Source organism: Stegodyphus dumicola, chromosome 2 (genome assembly GCF_044657685.1).
Source record: "Stegodyphus dumicola isolate Sdum_Otavi_A_Nest chromosome 2, ASM4465768v1".
NCBI classification, from domain to species: domain Eukaryota; kingdom Metazoa; phylum Arthropoda; class Arachnida; order Araneae; family Eresidae; genus Stegodyphus; species Stegodyphus dumicola.
Window position 1 is genome coordinate 71,701,662 of NC_140769.1, and position 24,006 is coordinate 71,725,667.

Here is a 24,006-nt window from a genome sequence, read left to right on the forward strand (position 1 = left end):
CTATTTCTTCTGCTTTTCTCTGCTCAGCCGCAGCCCAAATTCTTGCCGCGTATTCTTTCGCAGCTTCTTCTTCATAGTCCTCGGCATTTAGAATAGCCTGCCTAACTTCTCTTACTCTATTTGCGTGAGACACATTTGTTTCAAACTCCTCCGCTAACTCCAATAGCAGAGTTTTAGTAAATTTCCTCATAAACTCAGTCATTATGGAAAATTAAAGAAAAATAACCTACCCCGAAAAACAATAACACAAAAACAACAACAGGTCTATCTCTCCAAAACTGAATAATTCCCTAACAATTATGAACACAAATTGCCTTACAACACTTAATGATAATACCTATACCTACAAACAAAGCGTATATAAAAAATGCTAATTAAGAGGCAACTTTTTCCTGCTCTAGATCCAAAATAAGCCTAGTCTTGAATAACTGGCATAACTTCTCCAAAATCACAAAAATGGTACTCACCAATTTTGAAGACGCCTTCAATTGACTCTCCTGGCACTACTTGGATATTCTTCCGGGAAATTTCACTATTTTGCGGCACTAGATCACACTTCCTCCGGCGTTCATTTCTGACACACTGTCACTTGTCACTGAAGAGGCTTCACCACGCGAACTGTCCTTGCACGCAAAATTAGATCGTTCCTGAAGGGAAGAAAGTCTTTACTGTTCACATAAAACTCAAGTTCACAGGCGAAAAAGTCCGTTCCTAAATTTACTCTCAGGAACAATCCCTAAAAGCTGCCACCAACTTTTAATATTTACTGCTGTGGTGTAGTGGCCGAAACCGCTATGCAAACCCTGGGTTGTGACATCAGGTTCAAAACAAAACACAGCATAAAAATTTTATTGAACGCAAAAAAATAGCTACAAACAATTCGACAAGAGAGAAACTTACTATTTTCAAAAATCAAATTCTATACATTTTACGTGCGAGAGCAATTCGTGGCTCTCGAGCTTACGTTTTTAACATTGCCAACGATTTAATTATTTTAATAAAGACTATTTTAATAACTATTGAAAACGTATTTGTAAGTTAAAAAAATAATAATTTTCAGCTTAAGCTCACGAGACATCCTTGTCCATATAAATCTTCAGTCTCTTCTTCTTTTATGTAACCTTATCACAGGGTAATCTCTAAGGAAACGGAAAGATTTGTATACTTTATTAAATGGGTTCTGTTAGGAAAAAGATAATTACAGTGTCAAACATTTTAAAAAATAAGAAATTTAAATTTCAATCTCTGATATTCCGATTAAGAAAGAGATATTTTATAACGACAAGTTTGGATTAAATGCCAACAAATTTAAGATAACCGTCATAATCCGATTGAATTAGATAAGTGAGAAATTATAATGCCCGTTGGCGCAGTGGCTAGCGCATCGCGCAACAGCACCACAGGTCCAGATTCGATTCCCGAGCTGAGCAAGGTCGACTCAGCCTTTCATCTCTTGATTTCCATCACTTGGGTCGATAAAAGGAGTACCAAGTTCGCTTAGGTTTTCTGTTTGATGACTCCATTAAATCAATTATGGGTTTAATGTCGCGGTCTTCCAGCTGGTCTTTCCTGACTTCATCATCACTCCACGGGTCTCGATCAGCCGATGTTGATGTTGTAATTTGTCTTGCGACCGGAGTCAGCAGCTCGTATTTCGCTTCCACCCTGGAACAATATCGGCAGCTTTCTTGGCAAGATCTTCTAGACAGGGCGTCGGCGTTTCCGTGTGATGATCCCTTACGATGACGGATAGTGATGTCATATTCTTGGAGTCTCTGTATCCACCTGGCTATTTGACCCTCAGGATTCTTGAAATTTAAAAGCCAGGTCAATGATGCATGATCGGTGCGGGGCAGGAATTTTCTGCCGTATAGATAGTGATGGAACTGTTCTACAGCTTTGACTATGGCGAGCAACTCTTTCCTGGTGACACAATAATTCCTCTCCGGTTTAGACAGGCACTTGCTCCAGTAGGCCACTACACGTTCTTGGCCGTCTATTTCTTGGGACAAAACAGCACCGACACTTTCATTGCTCGCGTCGGTGTCGAGAATAAATGGTCGGTCGTGGTGAGGATACGTCAGGATTGGAGCAGATGTTAAAGCTTCTTTTAAGTTGTTAAATGCATCGTCGCATTCTTTTGTCCACAAGAACTTTTGGTTGCTCTCTGTCAGCTTGTGAAGGGGTCTTGTGATGGAAGAAAAGTCCTTCACGAATCTCCTATAGTAGGTGCAAAGCCCTAGGAAGCTTCTCAGCTGATGTACATTTTCGGGACGTTTCCAGGATTTAACCGCTGACACCTTTTCAGGATCCGTGCGCACACCTTCTGCAGAGATGACATGTCCCAGGTAAGTCACTTCCTTTCGGAACAATTTGCATTTAGCGGGACTCAGCTTTAGATTGGCTTCTTTCAGTTTCTGAAGCACCTTTCTAAGATTTTCTAGATGCTCTTCAAAACTCTTTCCGACGATGATGATATCGTCCAGGTATATCAGACAGGCTTCATAGGAAAGTCCTTTCAAAACAGTCTCCATGAGGCGTTCGAATGTTGCCGGCGCATTACACAGTCCAAACGGCATCACCTTGAATTGCCAAAGCCCTTGTCCCGTAGTAAATGCCGTCTTTTCTCGGTCATGAGGGTGTATTTCTACCTGCCAATACCCACTCTTTAAATCAAGCGTTGAGAACCACTTGCTTCCAGAAAGAGTGTCTAGAATGTCGTCAATTCTAGGAAGAGGGTAACTGTCTTTCTTCGTAACCTCATTCAACCGGCGATAGTCAACGCAAAATCTTGTTGAGCCGTCTTTCTTTCTGACGAGAACGATGGGAGATGCCCATGGACTTGTTGAAGGCTCGATGACATCGCCTTCTTCCATATCTTTTAACAGTGTTCGCACCTCTTCCTGTTTAGCAAACGGCAGACGCCTTGGATGTTGCTTGATCGGGGGATGATCGCCGGTATCTATTCTATGTTGTGTCAAACTAGTTCGACCCACGTCAGAAGACGAGCGGGAGAAAACAACTTGAAGATCTTTAATGACGCGATCGGCAGCATTTTTCTCTTTATCGTTTAATTGTGCATTCTGCAATAACTCCGATGTAATGCTCTCTGAGGACACGGATTCTGGGATGTTACTCTTTCTTTCAACGCTGGTTACTGGAGTACATGTTGCAACCACTTCACCTTTCTTAATAACTCTCGACTTTTCAGTTACATTGGCGACTCTCACCGGGATAACCGTTCTGGATAGGTCGACGAGTGTTGAGGCTACTAGTACTCCTTTTGGGATATTACAGTTATTGGGATATTCTATGATGCCGTAGCGGAAATTTCTATTTTCGGCTATGGATCCAGGAAGTAAAATTTCTGTTCTTGCCGGTATTGTGATATAGTCTTGAGCTATAATTTTGTGGATAGATTTCACTTCATCATTAATTCCGAAAAGGGCTATGTCTTCAGATGTAGAACGCAATTCGTTATTTTTAAAGTCCAAGGAAAAATTGTATTTCCTTAGAAAGTCCAATCCGAGTATGCAAGAATCTGTGATCTCTGCTACATATGCCGTGTGATGGTAAGCGGCACTTCCAAACGTGATGTTAACGTTTATTTTCCATCGATGTCGATCTTCTCACCGGACACAGTCTGGAGGGTAACGCAGGGCGCGTCCAGATAAGTTTGTTTCCCAGTTGTTGAGCCAAATCTTTTCGGATGATGGTAACGTTGGCTCCTGTATCTATCGTCATATTGCAAGGAACTCTATTAATATGTCCTATTATAAAAAGTCCATTACTGCCGCCTCTCACTGTAGAAATCTGAAACGCTTTAAACTGGGGCTTTTCATTATTTGGCAACCTCCGCCCCACGAGATGGCCACTAATTAGTTTCCCTGCTGTTTGTTAGCAGCGGTCTTAACATCCGTACCCTGGGGTATTCTGCAGTTTCGTCGTATGTGTCCTTCAGCACCGCAGTTCCAGCACTTAACGGTCGGTTTTTTCTCACCAATATTCCGTCTCAAGGCGTTCAATTGTCTAGTTAAATCGTCTAGACGAGCGGTGACTTGATCCCCTGGCTCCTGGACTTGAGCAGCTCTGACTGGGTGGCGGTCTCGACGAGTGGCTTGCTGGGCTGCCTCGAATTTCATGGCGTACACTAAAGCGCTTTTCAAGTCTTTAACATCCGCCATTCGCAGTGCTTTCTGTATTTCAGGGTCCCGGATGCCATCGACGAAATATTGCAGGGACAGTATTTCCCTTGTTTCTGTCGGGCACTCTGAAAAGGCGTGATGTGACAGCCTTTCAAAATCCGTGGCGAGCTCCTGAAGTGTTTCGGTGAGCTTCTGTTGACGGGGTTTTAATTGGAGCCTGCTGTAGTCTTTTAAACATTTCTCGCCGAAGCGCAACTCCAAAGCGCCGGATTGAGCTTCGAAATCTAGCCTTTGATTTTCGGGAAGCGTCTGCAGGATATCCGCTGCGTCTGCTCTCAGAGAAGCGGCGAGATGACAGGCATTAGCTTGGGAATCCCATCCATTCGCATCCGCCACGATAGAAAACTGGGTCTGATACACTTGCCAGGATGTCCTTCCCATCATATGTGGATAGTTTCAGAGATGGACGAGCAGGCATCGGTAAGAATTTAAAATCATCACTCTTGCTCCCAGCCGTCGCTACGAATTTCTTTAAAGTTTCCAGTTCTTTGGCAACCGCAGAAACCCGGTCATCAATTTGTTGTTCGATTTGTTTTTGAACGGAACATACTCTTCCTTCTATTTCTTCTTTAACGGAAGAAACATTTTCCTCAATTTGTCCCACTTTATTCTCAACCACATCTATTCTGCCTTCCATAGCATCGAATTTGGTTTCTATTATGCAGGCAATTTCTCTTTTCATTTCGTATTGACTTTCTTCAATCTTGACTTGTCCAGCTTTTATTTCTTCTTTAACAGATTCCTTAACAACTTTTATTTCGTCTTTAAAAGTTAATTGACCAGCTTTAATGGCCTTCATCTCTTCCTTAACGGATTCTTGGCCCAATTTCATTTGTTCCTGTGCCGTTTTCATTTCTTCCTTGAGGGATTCCTGGCCCAATTTCATTTCTTCTTTAACGGACCTTTGACCAGCATCCATTTTCTCTTTAATTTCTTCTTTAAAAGATGTTTGGCCAGCTTCCATCTTTTCTTGGAACGCAGCAAAAGCGGTAATGAGCTGCCTCAATTGTTCTTCCATCCCTCTTGTTATTGGCATTCAAACCCCACTCCTGACACCAAAAATTGTTGCGTGCGTACGGGTTCGTTATGAAATGAATGCACAAGTCCGATGAAAAATGAACAACAATTTATTATTATCACAACAAAAATGCTTAAATTTTCTCAAATTATCATGCAGTATTACAATAGCTCACAGTAGTTATCTTTTAACTACTCAAATGTACAATAGAACGTAATTCAAAACAGCTAAAGAACGCTAATTCGCGAATTCGCTACAATCAACAAGAGCAGTTTTCTAAACAACAACAAACTAAGCAACTACTACAAACTGAAATCGAAATCGAAATCGAGTCAATGGCTAGGCGGCAATTAGTAGCCAACCGCTACTTTAACCGTCTCTGTTGGTAAATTGCCGTAAGGCGTTGGTACTTAAGTTTTTAATTAAGGCGATTTACGCCGGCGAAACTTGTCAAATTTTGTGAAATGTAGGTGGAGTAAGGGAGATGATTGGCAGGAGCCTGTCACGTGGGTGGTCACCAGCTTACGCGCACAATGAGAAATATTGGAAATATTAATAATTATCAAGTTTTGAAACAGGTTATCTAGATTGGAATAATTAAACTAATATCGCGATCTAAATGAAGACAAATGGCACAACTAAGTGCAACAGATTAGCTAAACAAAATATTCAAATTCATCCTTTCTGTAAAACACAGATTGGACAGTGGTAGTCACGTGGGAGTCACGCTCCCGTGAACTGTCCACAGCCCAATGCATCTTGAAATAGTAGATATCACAATTCAGTGAAGTCTTGGTCTGAGAAATTAAACACTAAAGTTCTTGTACAACACTGAGGCACATGAGTTACTGTAACTATACACTATGTACATATAGGGACGGCGGTATTTGAGCGAAGTGGCAAATGGTGAAAAACATTTTACACTAGCAATAAATAATCAGAGCTTTGAAGATCCAGGTACACGGATCATGTCCATAAGTCCACAATATTACAAAGTCTCTGATATAACAATAAGAAGATTACGAAAATGACAAATATAAGATCAGTGCTTTGAAGATCCAGGTACACGGATCATGTCCATAAGTCTATGAAGTTTCAAAGACACTGGTAAAATGACACAATGAAGATAAAATAAAGATAATAGTACTATGTACAATATATACACATTTCACCATTTGCTGTTATGGAAGATGCCTCTTGGGCGCTTTGTTGCAATGTCTATAGCAGGATCATAATTTATCAGATTACGGATATGTTCGTATTGAGAAAGTTCTATTTTAGCATAGAAATTGTGGCTCGTGGTGAGAATTTGATCATCTAATCTTATTTTTATTATTATTATTAGTCTTATTTTTAGTTCTTTATGTATCTGCAGGTTACGTACGAACCATGGGGAGTCAACAATTTGTCTGAGTATTTTGTTCTGAAAGACCTGTAGTTTGTGTCTATAAGTCTTGTACACAGTGGCCCAGATAGGCACTGCATAAAGTAGGGTGGGTCTTATTAAGCTGGTATAGATCTTCTTCTTGAGACTGGTATTTAATTTAGCATTTCTTCTTATTAAAGGGTAAAGAGACATTTTAGCAGCGGTGGCTTTACGCAAGGCATACTCCGTGTGTTCTTTGAATAACAGCTGTGAGTCGAAGACCACTCCTAGATACTTGGTACTTGAAACAATTGCTAGGGCTTGATCATTAATTTTTATATTTACATTTACAGGAGTGAACTTCCGATGACGTCTGAAAAGGAGAATTTGGCTCTTTGACGGATTTACTTTTAATTTCCATGAATCATAATAGTGTGCTATGATATTTACTGCGCTTTCAAGTTTATCTACAGCGAGCTGAGGTTTTAGCGACTTGGTTAAAATTGCTGTGTCGTCAGCATATTTCTCTACTTTTGCATTCAAAGGAATCGGCATATCATTCGTGTAGATATTAAACAGAAGCGGTCCCAGAACGCTTCCTTGAGCCACTCCGCTTTTAATTCTTTTTCTTGAAGAGAGAGAGTCATTAATTTTTACCTGAAAGGTCCTGTTTTTAAGATAGCTTTTCATGAGCTTAATAAAACTGCTGGGCAGATGAACAAGGTGCAGCTTGTAGAGGAGGCCCTCATGCCACACCTTGTCAAATGCTTTTTCTAGGTCTAGAAAGCAGCTGGCGATTGTGTTCTTTTTTGCGAAGGAGTCTGCAATAAATTCTGTAACGTTCAGTAGTTGGTGCACGGTACTATGACCGGCTCTAAAACCAAACTGCTCTTTACATATAATTTCCTTATCCTCTAGATGTTGAGTTAATCTCTTTTGGAGCGCACGCTCAAATACCTTTCCCAAACTGGGGAGAAGGCTGATCGGACGGTAGGAGTTTAAGTCCTTTGGGTTTTTTCCCGGCTTGACAAACGTAATTACCTGCGCGTGCTTCCACTGTTGCGGAAAGTAATTGAGCCTCTTACAAGCATTGACTATGTTTGTAATGAGGACTATGTAGGTTCTTGGGAGAGCTTTGAGAACCGTATTGGTGATGCTATCGTAGCCGGGAGCTTTCCTGGACTTTAAGTTGCTAATTATATTACTTATTTCTGCTGGAGAAGTTGGGTTGAAGTGATTATTACAGTTTCTGTCAGCTAGGTGGTTAATGAAATTATCGACTTCTTCATCTGTCTCATCATTATTAGAGGCATGATTGGTGAACGTCTTTTCTAGATGCTGCGCAAGGGCTTCAGTCATGTCATGTTCAGAATAAGCGATTCCACTACTGGTGTAAAGAGGACCAATATTTCTGTTATTAGTATTCCTTAAGGAATTTCCAATACGCCAGACTATATTCGGAGAGAAATCCATGGAGTCTAAGAAATCGTCCCAACAATTTGATCTGTATTCTAGGAGGAGGGTCTTGATGTTCCTAATTTTTCTGTTCAGATTTCTTTTAACAGTGGGATAGCCTGTTCTTCGCCAGATTTTTGCTGTGCGGTTTTTGTCTTTTATTTTCTCAATGATGTGGTCGGGGAGCTTATCTTTCTTATAATCTTTGAATTTGGTGGAATCATCAAGGGCTTTCTTAATTTTACTATTGATCTTAGTGATATTGTACTCAATGTCTACAATATCGGCAAGAGCCAGGTAATTGTTCTAGAGAATTATTGAATTTCTGCCAGTTTATAATTTTCTTTAAAGGCAAGGTCTTCTCAAAGCCATGGTAAGTAAATTTAACAGGGAGATGGTCAGAGGTTAATTGATTAATCACCTGTAGGAAAGGGATTTGCTGGATGTTTTTTGTAATAACAATGTAGAGAACATCCGAGCTGCTTGTATGATGATACCTGGTAGGTTCCGTTGGTCCAAAAATTCTAAGGTCATTCGTAAGAGCATAGCTATAAAGTTTGTTGCCATTTGTGTTATTTCTTTGAGAATTCCAGCTATGATGTTTAGAATTCAGGTCCCCTGCTATAATAACAGGGTGAGTGATATTGTTAAAAATTTGCAAGTCATTGTTGGTGAGAATGTTTCTGGGGGGATTATAAGCTGAGATGATGACAATCGGCTCATTTGTGCGCGAATGCACAACGATCGCAGTGGTTTCAATGCTGCTGCTGTTGGGAAAATTAAACTCGTTGGCGTGCAGATGCCTTTTAATTAATATCATAGTACCGCCGCCCCTGTTATGGTCTCTGTCCGTCCTGAATGCGTTGTAACCATTGATCTTGAACTTATCATTAGGTCTGAGCCAAGTTTCATTTACTAGAAACACATCAATATTATGGTGAGTAAGGAAGTTTGCAACTTCAACGTTCTTGTGGCGAATACCGTTGGCGTTAAAAAATGCAAGATTTAAACTGCTGGGGACAGTGAGGTGAGTTCTTGAATTACTGTTAATGTGGTTAAAATTCATAATTGATGCTTGATAAAAGTTCAAAGGCTTCCCAGCCGACTTGGATTTTTTCCAATATTGATTTAGATTTTAAGATCCGCTCGAAGAGATTTTTTCCTTGCAGGAATAATTTCTTCAGCCAGATTATGAAATCGGAAAAGGAGCCTAAGTTCTCACTTTCGACAGCTGCGTCCTGATTGGTGGATGAAGCATTCTGCTCATTAACATTTTCACTGCTATTTTGAGTTATGTTTCTTCTTGGAAGAGGTGGGAAATTTTCTAAGTTGATATCAGGGGACTATTTTTTGAAGTTTTTCTCGCTTCTTTTTGGAATTCTTTTTCTGCAAATTTTCTTTTCAAGTTATCAGGATGCATTTCGCAACCACGGTACGAACTAATGTGGGGGCCTCCGCAGAGGCAACATTTGCCGGGTAAGTTTCTGTCTTTTGTACATGTAGTAGTAATATGGTTTTGCCCGCATTTTAAACACCTGGGCTTGTGCTTACAGTGAGCACGACTGTGGCCATACCTCTGACAGTGGTGACACTGTTTGTGTCCTGGAGTGGGTCTGAAGGGAGTAATTTTAACAGCCAAATCTAGAATATGCGTTATGTTGTATATTTTCTTGCCTTCTATGCTGCGTTTGACTTCAACCATGAAAGTGGGTAGTTTGACAATTTCATTGTCTATTTTCTTGGTAACTTGTCTTACTGTTTTAACCGGGATGTTATTGTCTATTAGTTCTTCCATAATGTCCTCGGGTTTGGTGTGAACAGATAATTTTTTGATTACAACTCTTATCGGTTTATCCTGAGGGAGAGGAAAGGTATGGTAAGGAATTTCCTTTTCGTCTAGGTATCTCGTGACTTCACGATACTCAGTGTCCGATTTAACTTTAATGTGGATATCACCACCTTTCTGTACACATTCCATGGATATGGTAAATTGCTTAATATTATCTCTGAGGGCTTTCCAGTCCGTGACATCTGAAATGATAATCGGCGGAATTCTGTTAGCCTTTTTGTTGGGCGTAATGAAATCACCTACATTATTAGTACTGTCTTCTTGTGAGTTTAGCGAACTAACATTTGTAGTGTCCATTTTATCATCTATTTTTAGTGAAGCGTATTTATTTTTGGTTGACGTCATTGAACCGTTGCTGCTTTCACTAAGTGTGCGTTTGTGGTATTCTTTGAGTGTAATCCATTTTTCATTATAATTATTTATTTTGCTTATTTCCTGAATAACATTTGAAACTGGTTTGGGTTGCTTTGTAGTTTGATTAGATGTCGAATCATTGCTAGTATTAACTAACGGGATGCTACCGCAGATATTTTGCACTGAATCTTCTGCAGCTTGTTTAATCGCTACACACTTCTCAAGCTCTGCATAGGTTTTTTGGAGCCATTGCTCCATTTCTGGGGTGATTTTCCGTAAGCCATTTCTAAGCGTGTTAAACGCTAAGTTAAACTCAGACATAATCTGCCTACAATCCTCAATCGTGCCATTTTTAAGAATATTCTCAACAATATCGCGCTTATTAAGGATTGCTAAATCATTTATCTCATCCATATTTACCAAGTCAAGCTATCCTATCGATGTACAAGACAATGTCTATAATGAAAGCGTAGAAATCAAAAATATACTCACGAACTTGTCCAGATGAGCTACTCCAAGTACACCTCTCGAAAAAGACCAACGAAAAACACTTACTATTTACTATTTATAAATAAATTTCCTTCACTTCCTAAATTTTAGAATCACACTCGTAGAGCAAAATAATAATACGAACTCAAACAACATTCGTATCAACTCAAATTGTAATTCTACTACTACAAACTGAGATGTTTTCCTCCTTTCATAAGATTTTAAAATCACGCGCTAGAATTTTCCAGTACTTTCTCGAAATCAAAAAGAGATATTTATTTGTTTAATGCACGCGATCTTGTATTTTCAATTTTCCGGCTTAGCTTTCTTTTAATATTCGTCACGCGCTGCACTGCGCGAGAAATAAAACCATTTAATTTATAATTGAACTAACATTAGCTTTTTAAATACCAAATTCGTAACAATACAATAAATTCTTTTCATTTGATAGTAATAGAAGATATACGATATAACAGAATGTTTTTATCGTGTACAGTATTTTTAATATCATATAGAGTATTAACATAGAGTATACACACCAGTTTTAAAGAAAACCGTCTTCTTCGAGAGTCAAGTTGAAAGGTTTGAAATACAACTAAATGATAAAAGCTGAAAGTCATCCTGAGAAATATTAAGAGCTTTCAAAATAGTTCTCTTCAACATAGGCTAGATTCTGTAGACTAGTTGTCCAAAGATTAAATATTTAAAATCATCCACTTCTTGGAATCTATGAAAAATGTTTTTTATAACCGCATCAATCTCATCTTTGGAATGAAAATGATGGCTACATAAGTTTTATGTTAGATTAAAATATTGTCAAAAGGTTACGTATGGGAAGATCAGAAGAACAAGGTGAATGTTCTCCTGATCTTACCTCCCCTTTTGATATAATTTTGTTCAAGAAATTCGTCTGCCAATCCCGTGGAATGAGAAGATGCGTTATCATGGTGAAGCATGAGTTTCCCAATATTAATTTTTTTAAGAATTTCAGGAAGACGCAATTGTGCACAAGTTATCTGTAACTATCTTCTGTCCTTCTAATTTGATATCTTTGACCGGTCCTGTACTGTTAAAGAAGACAGCTTACTATACGTTTTTATTGTTGATTATCTTTTTTTTTTTTTTTTTCCATTTTTGGTTTGGGAGTTATCTTTAAAGATCCATACTTTACTTTTTTGAAGCTCTTGAATGGAGAAAAATGGTATGCACATTTCATCGCTGGTTATGATTTTATAAATAAAGTGGTAGCCAGCATCATTAAATAATTTTATGTTTTTTTAGCGACTTTGACACGCTTCGCTTTCTGAAATTCTGTTACATGGTGGAGATCCAACGACAAACTAATTTTTTCATTTGCAGTTCCTCATGAATAATTTTATTTATATCTAGTATACTTCATTTTCATGTTTTAATCGTAGACTTTGTAAACATTCTTGTAATTTAGTACCATTTTAAAGTAATAGAAAATCATAAATCACTCGCTTCAGCTCCATGTTCCTTACTTTGAAAATTTATTCTATGGCAGATAAATTACACTTGGCGCAAAAACATTCATCTGGGGACTTAAAAAGAGTTCAATAAATAATTTATTATAGCATATATTTTATGCACCTATCAAAAAATTTCAGAGTTACTTACTTATTTACACTACACCAGGAGAAAATGCCGAAAACACCTAGGAGGTTAATACGTTCAAAAAGGTATTAACTCATCTCAAGCTACTAGTAATTAACAATTTCGTTACCTTATCAGGATCAATATTCCTTCTTACCTTCTTCGGGGACATGCAAGGACCTGACTCGGAACAGAGAGCTTACTAAAGCTATGTTCACTAATTATGGGAAGTAGACAGGATACACAAGAAGGGTATACAAAACCCTTTATTTTTCTCTATTTACAAAAACTTCCGTACTTCGGAATACACCGACCCGCTACTTGGGGTCTAACGTAAAAATATAAAAATAGAACTAAACTGTAATTTAACTTTAAAATAATAAACGTGGAAGATTGGACTTATATTAACAGGAAGCGTATGTAGTACAGAGAACTGTGAACACTACAATACGTTTAAAATTTATCAAGAGGATTAAAACCTCTGGCCTGGAAGGCAACAAGCAACTGCGTAACTTCTAAGGTAAGCGGCCTGCTTCGACTCACTGCTTCCTCTCTCTCGCTTGGCAAAAAGCCACAACTTAAATACTTGGCGTTCGCCAGACAAACTTTGCATAAAAACCTTAACGCTTATAATTCTGGCCGGAAGTAGAAAATAAGAAGTGATAGTAAAGATTTAAAATAAAATAAACGTTAGTAAAACTTAAGATCCTTACAACCTCACTGTTGCGTAGTCGTTTAAAAATTAGTTTACAGTAGAGAAAGCGTTTTATCAGAAATTTGTTTATGGATTATGCTCAAAATGCGCAATAATTAAGAACGTGAGTCTAATTATTGCGTAATAAGTCTGTTTGTGTCTGTAAGTAATTTCTTGTATCATTTTTAACACCGATATTTATATTGCAGTTCGGGAAATTCGCAAAACTGATAGTTGGATACACCGTGCCTACGACGAACTACCCAGTTGTATGGTATTCCAATATGCTAATTTCTCTGCTGACAATTCAATGAAGGTAAATTTGGGCTTCTTTCTTTCTCTTTACACAAAATTTTCACTCACTGTTTGCAGGTACATCGTTTAACAGGCAGACGAATATAAATCATTATGTACTCATTCGCATAGGCAAGCTCATCAGCATGCATATATGCACGTACAATATATACCACATAATACTTTAAGACCACATAAAATCTGCAAGGCATGATTCTTCATTCAAAGTACATAAAGAAATAACCCAAGAAAAATACCACGTCAGTTTTCAAGAAAATAACAAAAGAAAAGAATGACGTTGCATCCAGGGAGCGGAAAATAAACTTTATTGGAAATATGAATATTGGTGTATACTACATTAAGTTTAGACAAGAACATGCTCAGTAACTACCGCGCATATCAAAGTATGATTGCGCGTTCCATGGAATGGTTGACTGAGCCCGCTGCTGCAGCCTGATGTCCTCAAAAATAAATGCAGCAGGAATCCGCGCAACAAAATCATTTTATGTTTTTATTTTAACGTTTTTAAATTTTTAAATGGGATTTGATACTCCAGTTCCTTGAAATGGCTATACAGGAAGAATTCAAATCTTGTCAAGTCTGGAAATCATAGTTCCTCTCAGCTGGACGCCTCGTGTTTAGATGAGCGAGTTAAATACCCCGCATCCAATCTGTCACGTAAAGGAAGAGCGAAATGTGGCGATACACTATCACTCAATGCTAAATATATACTGGTTGCCCATCGTTTTAAACGATTCGCTGCGATAAAGCGGGAAAGGGAGCAGCCTCTTATAATGAATGAAGCAATATAAATGTGGTGGACAAATGCAGTTACCAAATAATTATATTGCTTTCTTACATATTTTGGTCAGTGACGTTCACACTGGAATTCCTCACAACTCTTTTGCTTTTTATTAAACGATAAATTTAAAATCTTTGGACATAAATGTTTTTCTGTCAATATTCATTATAACATTTTCGCCTTTACTGTTAAGTTTTTCTCGTATCCCTAACTAAGCTATCAAGGAATACGCGTATCACAGACTGGGAACCGCTGTGTTGGGGAATTGTAATAAACAATCTACGAGAAAAGGAGAAAAGGTACTATTTGATATTATATATAGAGGAAAATAAAAAAAAAATCATTTATTCTCTTTGTTCCAATAAAATGATCGAAAACAGGACTAAACTAGTGTTCAAACTCTTGCATAACGCTGAATTGCTGGTGGAGTATTTCAAACTCTTGCTTAATACTGAATTGCTGCTCGACAGTTCCTGGTAGAAAAATGTCTGTGCTTTCCAGCTAATGTAAGCCTGCTTAATTGCTATGTGCATTTAAGCAGGCTTATATTAGTTGGAAGGCTTATATTAGTTGGTGCATTTAAGCAGGCTTATATTAATTGCTATTGCTTAATACTGAATTGCTGGTCGACAGTTCCTGGTAGAAAAATGTCTGCGCTTTCCAACTAATATAAGCCTGCTTAATTGCTATGTGCACTAAAACGTTTATAACTATTATTAATTAGGGCAAAGTATTTTGTTCAGTACATATATCTTTGAATGATTAATTAAAGGCTGTACTTACTACTACTGATGCACTTTCAGAAACTATTTTTCGTCATGGAGCAAAAATAAGCAAACATAGTATTGCTGAACTGACGTGCCAGCAAGCAACTGTTTCTGGTGGACAACTGGCTTTATTTTTATATCAGACCACCTTGTTTAATTACTGTGTGAATTCTAACACGAAGTTATTGTTTTTAATTTTGAACTGGGCATTTATTAAATACAACGCATACTTGGAAAAAAACATTAAACTATGTTAGGCTACAAGCGAAAAGCATATGCTGTAAAGTGTGGATGAAATTAAATACTGTAAACGTATTAAACGAAAGTAAAAGTACATGCTTTGTTTAATTGAATGTAGAAAAATCTAAGGGAAGACACATTAAAGAAAACACATTCGTATTCATATTATTCACAGAGAAATTACGAAGATACTCAAACAACCGGATATGCTTCGAGATTACAACTTAAATTGAACTACCATTGTTCAATATGAAGTAGTACTCCCTCGGCCATTGCTGAGAATAAATTACAGCATGGCTGCAATATTGTCTACTGAAATATTGCAATCGTGTTGTAATTTAAATAAATGTGACTACTATTGTAATATGATTGAAATTATAGATAGCTGCATGAAAACAGTTTTAACTACAAAATAATTACAATGTAATTATCTGCTTCATTCAATCAGTGACATATTGTTCAATTTTCAAGAATAAATTAAACCTCTTTCGTTTGTTGAATGACAACATTTCAAGAATTCACGTGTACGAGAAATATGAAAGCTAGATTAAAGATTTTATGCCTTGCGAATTGTAACATTCTGAAAGTTTCCTATACAATTTTGTTTAACGAGGACAATATTTTATTAATGTGTTATTTTATTATAAACTGATTATAAAATAAGTTAAAATAATGTGTTTCCTTCATGGAAAAATAACCGCGAGGTTAAGTATATTTAATTACATCTACATTGTCATTGCAAATTAATGGTAATTATAATATAATTATTATAAATTGTAAAATTACAGTTACATTATAATTGAAATAAGTGTAATTAGAATTAAAATTTGTAATTTTACAACTTAGAATTATTATTATTTCGTAATTAAAATATTAATTTAAATGCAATTACATCAAAACTGAATTTCATTGTAATTAAACTACCTACACTTAACAGCTTCATTGTATTTCATTATTAATTAATTATTTTTCTATCTGATTAACGATTACTCAGCTGTAAAATGAAATGAAATGAATCTTCCAAGCTATTTTAATTTATCGTATAGCGTACCGTAATAGTTATTCATTGCATGTCTGTTAAAGTATGTAATTTTTTAAATACTTTAGCATGATTGAAAATCCATTAATTCCAGACCGTTTCCTTTCGTTAAGGGCAACTTAAAAAAATCTGCTTCTTACTTTGAAAGTATAAAATGTTGTTGTCAACTTCTGGGGGAGGTTCCCGTAAATGTTGCGGCAAACTTCTGGGGGAGGAAAGGTGCATTATAAGGATTAAGAATCGCATAAGAACTCATGTCCAGAAACGTCACCCTACGCCTCCAGGAGTTGCTGGATAGGAAAGTGCTAGTGGAAAGTGAGGATTGCCTCACTCGTGCGGTAGGCACCATACGAAGAGCAGTGAACGTTATACGAAAGGAAAGTTTGCAGACAATGCACTTAGTGTATGGAAAGCTGAGAGTACTGGACTAGCCGCTTCACGTATTTATTGAGAACACTTCCCCGAGATACACCAACCACATCACAGTTTGTTTGCACATCTGCATCAAAATTTGTGTGACTACGTTTCATTAAGAAGTTACTGATGGCGCAAACATCGAATATCTGTTGTAACAGTCAAGCTATCGTACACCATTTGTATTCATGCCCAATAAATGTTTCAAATTAATCTCTCTCTTGTTTCCTTTCCCATTTTCTACCTCTGCTACCACTTACCCCTGACATTTCCGGGCATGGGTTCCTATGCAATTCTTAATCCTTATGATGTGCCCTACCTCCACCAGAAGTTTGTGGCAACATTTACGGGATACCCTGTCTTTATTGATTAAATTGCTGAAACTTGAAGACCTACATCCTCTGACTCATTTATTAAATTAGAGCTATGGGTTATCAACCAACTTCACAAAAATCAGATTGTGTGTCTGAACAGCCTTACAAAAAGTGGATTTGTTTTCACAGGTAAATGGCGTGTCAACGATACGTGAAAATATAGCTGACAATGCGGCTTGGAGAGAAGCTTATCTGGTAAGATATCTTAATTAAGCTTTCAGAATTTCTTCTGTTATGATTTAAGTTTCACACTCAAAGCTAAAAGAAACGAATTTCGACCCATTATTTATCAATAGCAAATAAATAAATAAAGTTTGAGATTGTAAAAATTGTACATTTAGGCTAAGGCTTAAAATTAGAAAGGAAACTTATAAACCTCCAGTGATTTAGAATGTAAACAAAACCTAGGATGTAAGCAAAACTTTAAACCTCATTTAGGTTAAGACTTTAAATTAGAAGTGGAAAATTAAAAACATCCAGTGATGAATAATTGACGTATAAATGGCACCAATTAGAATGTAAACAAAACCTAGGTTGCGTCAGCTAATGACTACGACATAGCGGCCATTTTAAGTGTGATAAATCGTGATGTCATATCGTTCTTTGACTTCACTTTCAGTGCACGGAACGTACAGACAAGACTTTCTTCATATTCTAACCTCTTTGGTCAAATATCTTCTTTACTATTAAATAATGAAGAATCTGCATGTATACATGCCTGTACATATGTACTTGTGCATATATGTATGCTCCTCACACTGTAGAAAATCATCGGCACACAAAACTTTCAACACAATTTGTTCTTGGACAAAATTCACGAAATCAGGAATTTTGGGTTTATTATTAGCATTTACGCTACTCAGTAAAGAGTGTTTATTAGTAACGCTGTTATTGACAATTTAGGAATTTGTAATGGCAGCAGCAGTCGATTTTCGGGGTATTTTGAATTTGTTGTTTTTCTGAGTTGATTACAAAATTTGGATCAGCCTGTGCATAACTAATATTTTATTTAATTGTGTTTTCCTTGCGAATATTGGAAGGCCTTTTAAAAGTGGATAGTTATTTTCCTAAGGTTTAAAAGTGGAAAGTTTGTGTTTTGGAAATTTTGAACAACAGTCATAGCTTGCGGAGTGTGGGTAATTGCTGTATTTGAGTTCTTCTATCTTTCCTTTTATGCGCGAAGGTCATTGTTTTATGCGGGAGAGAACATTTCACACAGCGTAATTCGGAAAAGCAGTTTTCCTAACGTTTTAAATTTAATCAGAAAATTAATCGTTTTAAAGAAATGTGCTGCAACTCGACAAAACGTAAGATATTTATATTTCAACTTTAATCAAAAACTCAGCGATTTTAAAGAACTGTTTTATCAGCGGCCGAAATAAAATATTTTTACCTTATTCATCCGAGTGTGTTGCATTTAGGCAATACGTAAGTGGTTTAATATTCTTTGAAATTTAATCTGTGTATTACTGAGAAAACTAAACGAATTTAAGGAAATAAACGCCGTTTAGTATTTTTGTTATGATTATTAGGTGGACCCTTGAAATGACATTTTCTGGACTCATTAAAATCATTATGAACATTTTGTGTTTGATAATAATCATTTTGGTGGTTGACCGCGTGGCTAGCATTTCTAGCTGGAAAAAATTACCTCCCGAAATTAAGAGTTTCCACAACAGATGGTTCCGTCGCCATAGTAATTAATTCACACAATGCGTTGTAAAACTATTTAAAGATAAAAAGGAAATAAATCAAAACAAAATAAACTGTGAATATTACTGCTTTAAATGTATTAAAAGTTTTTAGGCTGCTCCTGAAAATCTCATAAGGTTCTGTGCTTTAGGAACATCAAATGATAATATGAATACGAAATTAAATTTTCTAATTTTTTAGCATTCAAAAGAGGATAGTTATTTTTTAATTAGCAAAATGTTATCATGTTTCTGCTGCATAAAATCTATAAAATTTAAGCTTCAAATTATCAAAAATTTAACTTATCATTTTAAATCTAATTAAGAATATGGATTCTCATCCAATTTATCAATCCATTTGGATAAGAAAATTTTTCATTAATTTTAAGAGCACATTAATTGAAAACAAATAAACATATTAATAAATAATACTTATAAAATGATAATAATCCTATTACATACAAGGTATAATTGTGACTTTTAAAGTTAGATGCCATAAACTCATACACTCACTCCATATTCAATTATCATAGTTGAAAATTAAAGTCAAAATTAAATAATTAAATTTAAAACAAAATTTTAAAGTAAATCACTTGTAATTTTATTTTTAAAAGAAACATTCAAAAAATATAAACGTGCATAAATGAAGAGTAAATGCAAGCCGAATATCCAACTTTCTATATTATTATCCAAACGACAGCAATGAAAACAAGTTTGAATAGTTTTCTAAATGCATAGCTCCTTTTTCTATCTCTTTAAACACGAATTAAATGGATTTTAAATTAGTTTAATGCTCAGATTAATATGTTTTCACGTGTCAGTTGTTGGCTGAATATATAATGAACCAGATAGAAAATTTCCTATCTGGTTCATTTGCGGTTTTACAGCTGAAGATGGTGGTTCGGTAAAACCATCGAAACTAGTCCTGTGAAAATTTTGTAAATATAACGCTGATTTTTGTGGTTTGACTTCTGAATTAGTATTTATTCGGCGTGTTATTGTGTCTTAGCTGAATATAACTCAGTTACTTCCGTCTTCCTCATAACTTTACATTAGGTTTATAGTATTCATTAATTGAAGTTTTGCAGAAAATAAAATAAATGTATGGTAAAAGCGTAGTTTAGGGTACCCCTTGGCGATTTTTGGCGGTACATAGATACCGATGTTGTGCAATTCTTTGACTCGTTATTTTGGCTTGCGAAGCGGCGATTTTTGCGCCATAAAGCGACGCTACACAAAGCCAAAATAACTCTATCCATGTACACGTCGACCTATTTTCACTTAAAAAAATCCTCGAATTGCTCAAAAATGGCATTGCGACCTCTTTTAACTTTATCCATATACACGTCGACCTATTTTCACTTAAAAAAAATCCCAGAATTGCACAAACTTGTATTGCGCACTCCCTTTACTTTGTCCATGCACACATCGATATATTTTCACTTAAAAAGTCAAAGGAGCACCAAATTCTACAATATAGGCAAACAAAAAATACATAATCTCAAATACATTTTAAACCAAACAATAAAATAACATAAAAAAGGAAAAACATGTTATACATTTAAGCACTACCAAAAGCAAATATTCACTTACCATGATTTTCGAGTTCGCTTCGTACACCCAGAGCCACGTAAAAATCAAAATATCAATCATACTCAAATGACTTTTCTCAAACCAGGTACTCTTTCTGATCGAACGCTTCACATAGTGACCATCTGAACCTTTCTTCCTACAAACCCATTCAAATCCATCTAAACTGTTTTTACGTTTGGACTAGAGGCATATCCTTCCTACATACAGGACACTTATAATGGCTACTAAGTAAACCTTCATTTACACACCAGTCAATTATTTTCCCCTTTCGCTCCAAATCGTACAGAAACTTCAAATTAATCTTACTACATTCGGCCATTCTACCGTCTAAAGAATCAAACCAACACACACCACAAAAACGCTTACAAAACATCCCATGATTCAAAATTTCCCAGAATCATGCACCCGATTACGTCACAATAGGGTTTCCATAACATTCAACCACTCAGACTACCATAAATGAAACAACAACTTGGCGATAAATCAAACAACAACTTCGCCATAATACAAGGAGTACCTTAAAGTCTACTCTACCCAAATGTATTTGTTTTAACAGTATAAGCTATTTTTATATTTAAAGTTTATTTTGTTTACCTTTAATTTAAAATAATTAACAGTGTAGAAAAATAATTAACAGTGTAGTTTTCTCATTATTCGGAATTTTTGTGGTTTTCATTTAAAGTCGGGCTTGGATATTGTAATAATCTATCAGGTTAATATTTTAAGAATAAAATAACGGGAATGTATTTAAATACATTTATATTATTTTGTCCTTCATTTTACTTACGCTTATTCCTAATTTTGATTTGAACTATAAACTCATCAGATTCATTTCTCTCTTATTTTCTGCAGGGTTACCAATCATGGGTAAGAGATCATGGACGAGAGAATATGCTGCCGGGCTTGAAATATACACCGAATCAGTTGTTCTGGATAAGTGCGGCAAATGTAAGTAGCACGTGCTTCGTAACAATAACTAAGGTTACATAAAACTATGCACAAAGGTATTTTTAAAATTTAAGAACTATCTTGATGGTGCATGCTTTCTGCCCTTCAAAATACATACTAAACTGGGAAAATGTTAAACATTCACAGGTTTCAAATAGTCTCAGATATCGTTACGAGGAAAAGAGTTTCATTAATGAAAAATCATTTTAAAGAGATAGTACAGTAATCATCTGTATCACAGTAGAAAAACTTTCCATTCTTTTATTTGTAATATTTCATTTATCTTTCATATAGAATTCCCGGTCTGCAAATATAAACCTCAGTATTTTATTTTTAAAATGTTTTCAAGTCTCTCATGTTATCCGTCCCATGATTTTAAAATCAAAATACGGTTTACGAATTACACTCTTTCGCAAAAAAGTCGAAGTACCATGAAGGAAGTGGTTGTTTTTGATGAAATTGAATATGGGTAGAGCTCATACACAGATAATAAAATAATTAAAAATCAAGGTCATAGTACCTATTCATGGCTTATAATCACCCATTAAATGTGTTCAAATTAGCAGTTGGTCGAACCGCCCCTGGCGGCAATGCACACTTGAATTCGTCGAGGCAAGGAGTGGTAAGGTTCCTAATGTCATCATGCCACACATTCTGCCGGGCATTCAACAGTTGTCGCTCCAGATCTGCGATATTTTGGGGTGCCCGAATTTGGCGGCACACTATGCCCCAGACATGCTCAATTTTTGAAAAGTCTGGGTACTTTGCTGGCTAAGGAAGAGTATCAACTGCACGGACGACGTTCCATAAAGGATAATGCAATCGGCCGCAGGATGGTATCAACATATCGTTAAGCTGTTAAAGATGTACGGAGGATGACTACAGATGACGTGCTGTCATAAGAAACAGCGCCCCACACTATCACATCAGGAGTTATGGCTGTATACCTTTGTAAAACAAAGGATAATTGGGACCACTGGCCCCGTCCTCACCAGAAGCGAACACGGTGGTCATCTGCTTCAAGAGAGAAGCGGGACTCATCGCTGAATACTATATTATGTCAGTCTGATGGCAGCCATGATGATCGGCTGCGACACCACTCCAGACGACTACCCCCATGTTGTGGAGTGAAAGTCTTAAAGGCCTCTGTGAGCTTAACCCCGCCTCAGACAAGCGCCGTGAGATGGTATACGGTACCACGGGAGGTATACAGCTGTAGTGCGTTGAATAGTCGACAATGATACCGTTGGGGCAGTTCTGGCCTGGCGAATAATCATTCTATCTTGCCTCGCATTTATGCTGCTTGGCCTTCCAGAGCCTTCATTTCTTCGGCAATTTTCTTGTAGCAACAATTTCTGCTGTAATATTTTGTTATTTATCAAATAACTATATTTATTGTTGGAAGTGGCAACGCCATATGTGTATTATGTAACCATTGCTCAGTAACGTAAGAAATTGTTTTTTCAAGTTTAGAATTCTGAAGTTTTTACCAGCTAGTAGTAGTATGAAAATTTTGACAGTTAAGAATTGTATAAAATTTGTCTATCTCCGTGAACTAGAAATAAAATTTATGTTCAAATAAGAAGATTATCTGTTTTGTCAATTGCTGCAAAATACATTACAGTCTTATTAAAATGGTGGTTCCACCGAGATCCTGGAAATTAGGAGTGCAATTATGAATTTCGATGGTGCTGGTCTCCTAATCCCAGGAAGTTGCTGAAAATTTGAGAACAAGTTTGCTAGTATTAATTCCCGAGTTTATTCATTTCAAGGAGAAACTTATGTCAGAAGTCTGTAGTTTTAAAGCCAGATTTTGAAGCGGATCATTCAAAGGTTATCCTCTGTAACTTGCGTCCGAGCAAAGAATTGTCAGAACAGGATATTGCTGATCTCTCAAGATAAGATTAACTTTTGGTTTTCATAAAAAAGTATTTATTGAATTTAGGTATTGTATTTCAGATTTATATTTAAATGGTGTAATTTCTATGTAAAATAACTCATACTAAAAACAGTAGGAGTAATTTATAATTGATATTTGTGGTAAAGAAGTATTTAAAAATTATTATTTAGGCTTTACTGATATTTGTTTCGAATTTTTTATTAATATTTGATATATGTAAGCCATCCCGGTATTTATATAAAAAAAGAACTGCTGGCTGAATTTTGAATTTGTTGCCAAGCAGGCGCGTGGAAAATAAGTAGTAACGTCAAACTGACGTAGTGTGATTTGATTTATACTGTAGAATTGGCAAAAGTCTTTTCTTAGTTCTCGCCATCCAGGCGTGTGGTAGATAGTAACGTCATCCTGACGTATTACAGATTGTATATTCTAAAAGTTGTATTGCCAAACTGGCAAAAATTGTTTTTGTTATCGCCAACCATGCGTGAAGATATATAGTAAAATCGTCAAACTGATGTGGGTAAAATTCCATTGTATTGCCTAACTGGCAAAGTTGTTTATATAGTTATAGCTAACGAGGCTTGTGAATAGTGAGTTATTACGTCAACTCCGATATTATTTTGTGCCAACCTGGAAAAGTTGTTTAAATAATTCTCTCCATTTGGTTAGTGTAAATTTCGTATTTGAGAAATTAAGTCTCGCCAGAAATTATACATTTTTAATACAAGTACGATCTTTTAGATCCAATTTCAAAAGGATGCCTATTAAAGGTAACTTGTGTCAACATGTCATTCTTAGCTAGGAGTAAAAAACAGGATTTAAAAGTACTAGCAGAAGAGTTAGGTTTAACCGTGAAATCTGAATCTAAGATGGCTCAGCTGCATAATTGATTACTGAAAA

At 36.3% G+C, this 24,006-nt stretch overlaps 1 protein-coding gene across 1 annotated transcript in view; it reads left to right on the forward strand.

The window, feature by feature from the left end:
- The window catches only part of LOC118190996 (neprilysin-2-like), a 134,131-nt gene that overhangs the window by 93,503 nt on the left and 16,622 nt on the right, over window positions 1–24,006 (forward strand). The window contains exons 17-19 of the mRNA XM_085810306.1: window positions 13,254–13,360; window positions 17,104–17,169; window positions 21,111–21,206. Of these exons, the coding sequence (XP_085666432.1) occupies window positions 13,254–13,360; window positions 17,104–17,169; window positions 21,111–21,206 (269 nt within the window). The remainder of the gene's footprint in view (window positions 1–13,253; window positions 13,361–17,103; window positions 17,170–21,110; window positions 21,207–24,006) is intronic.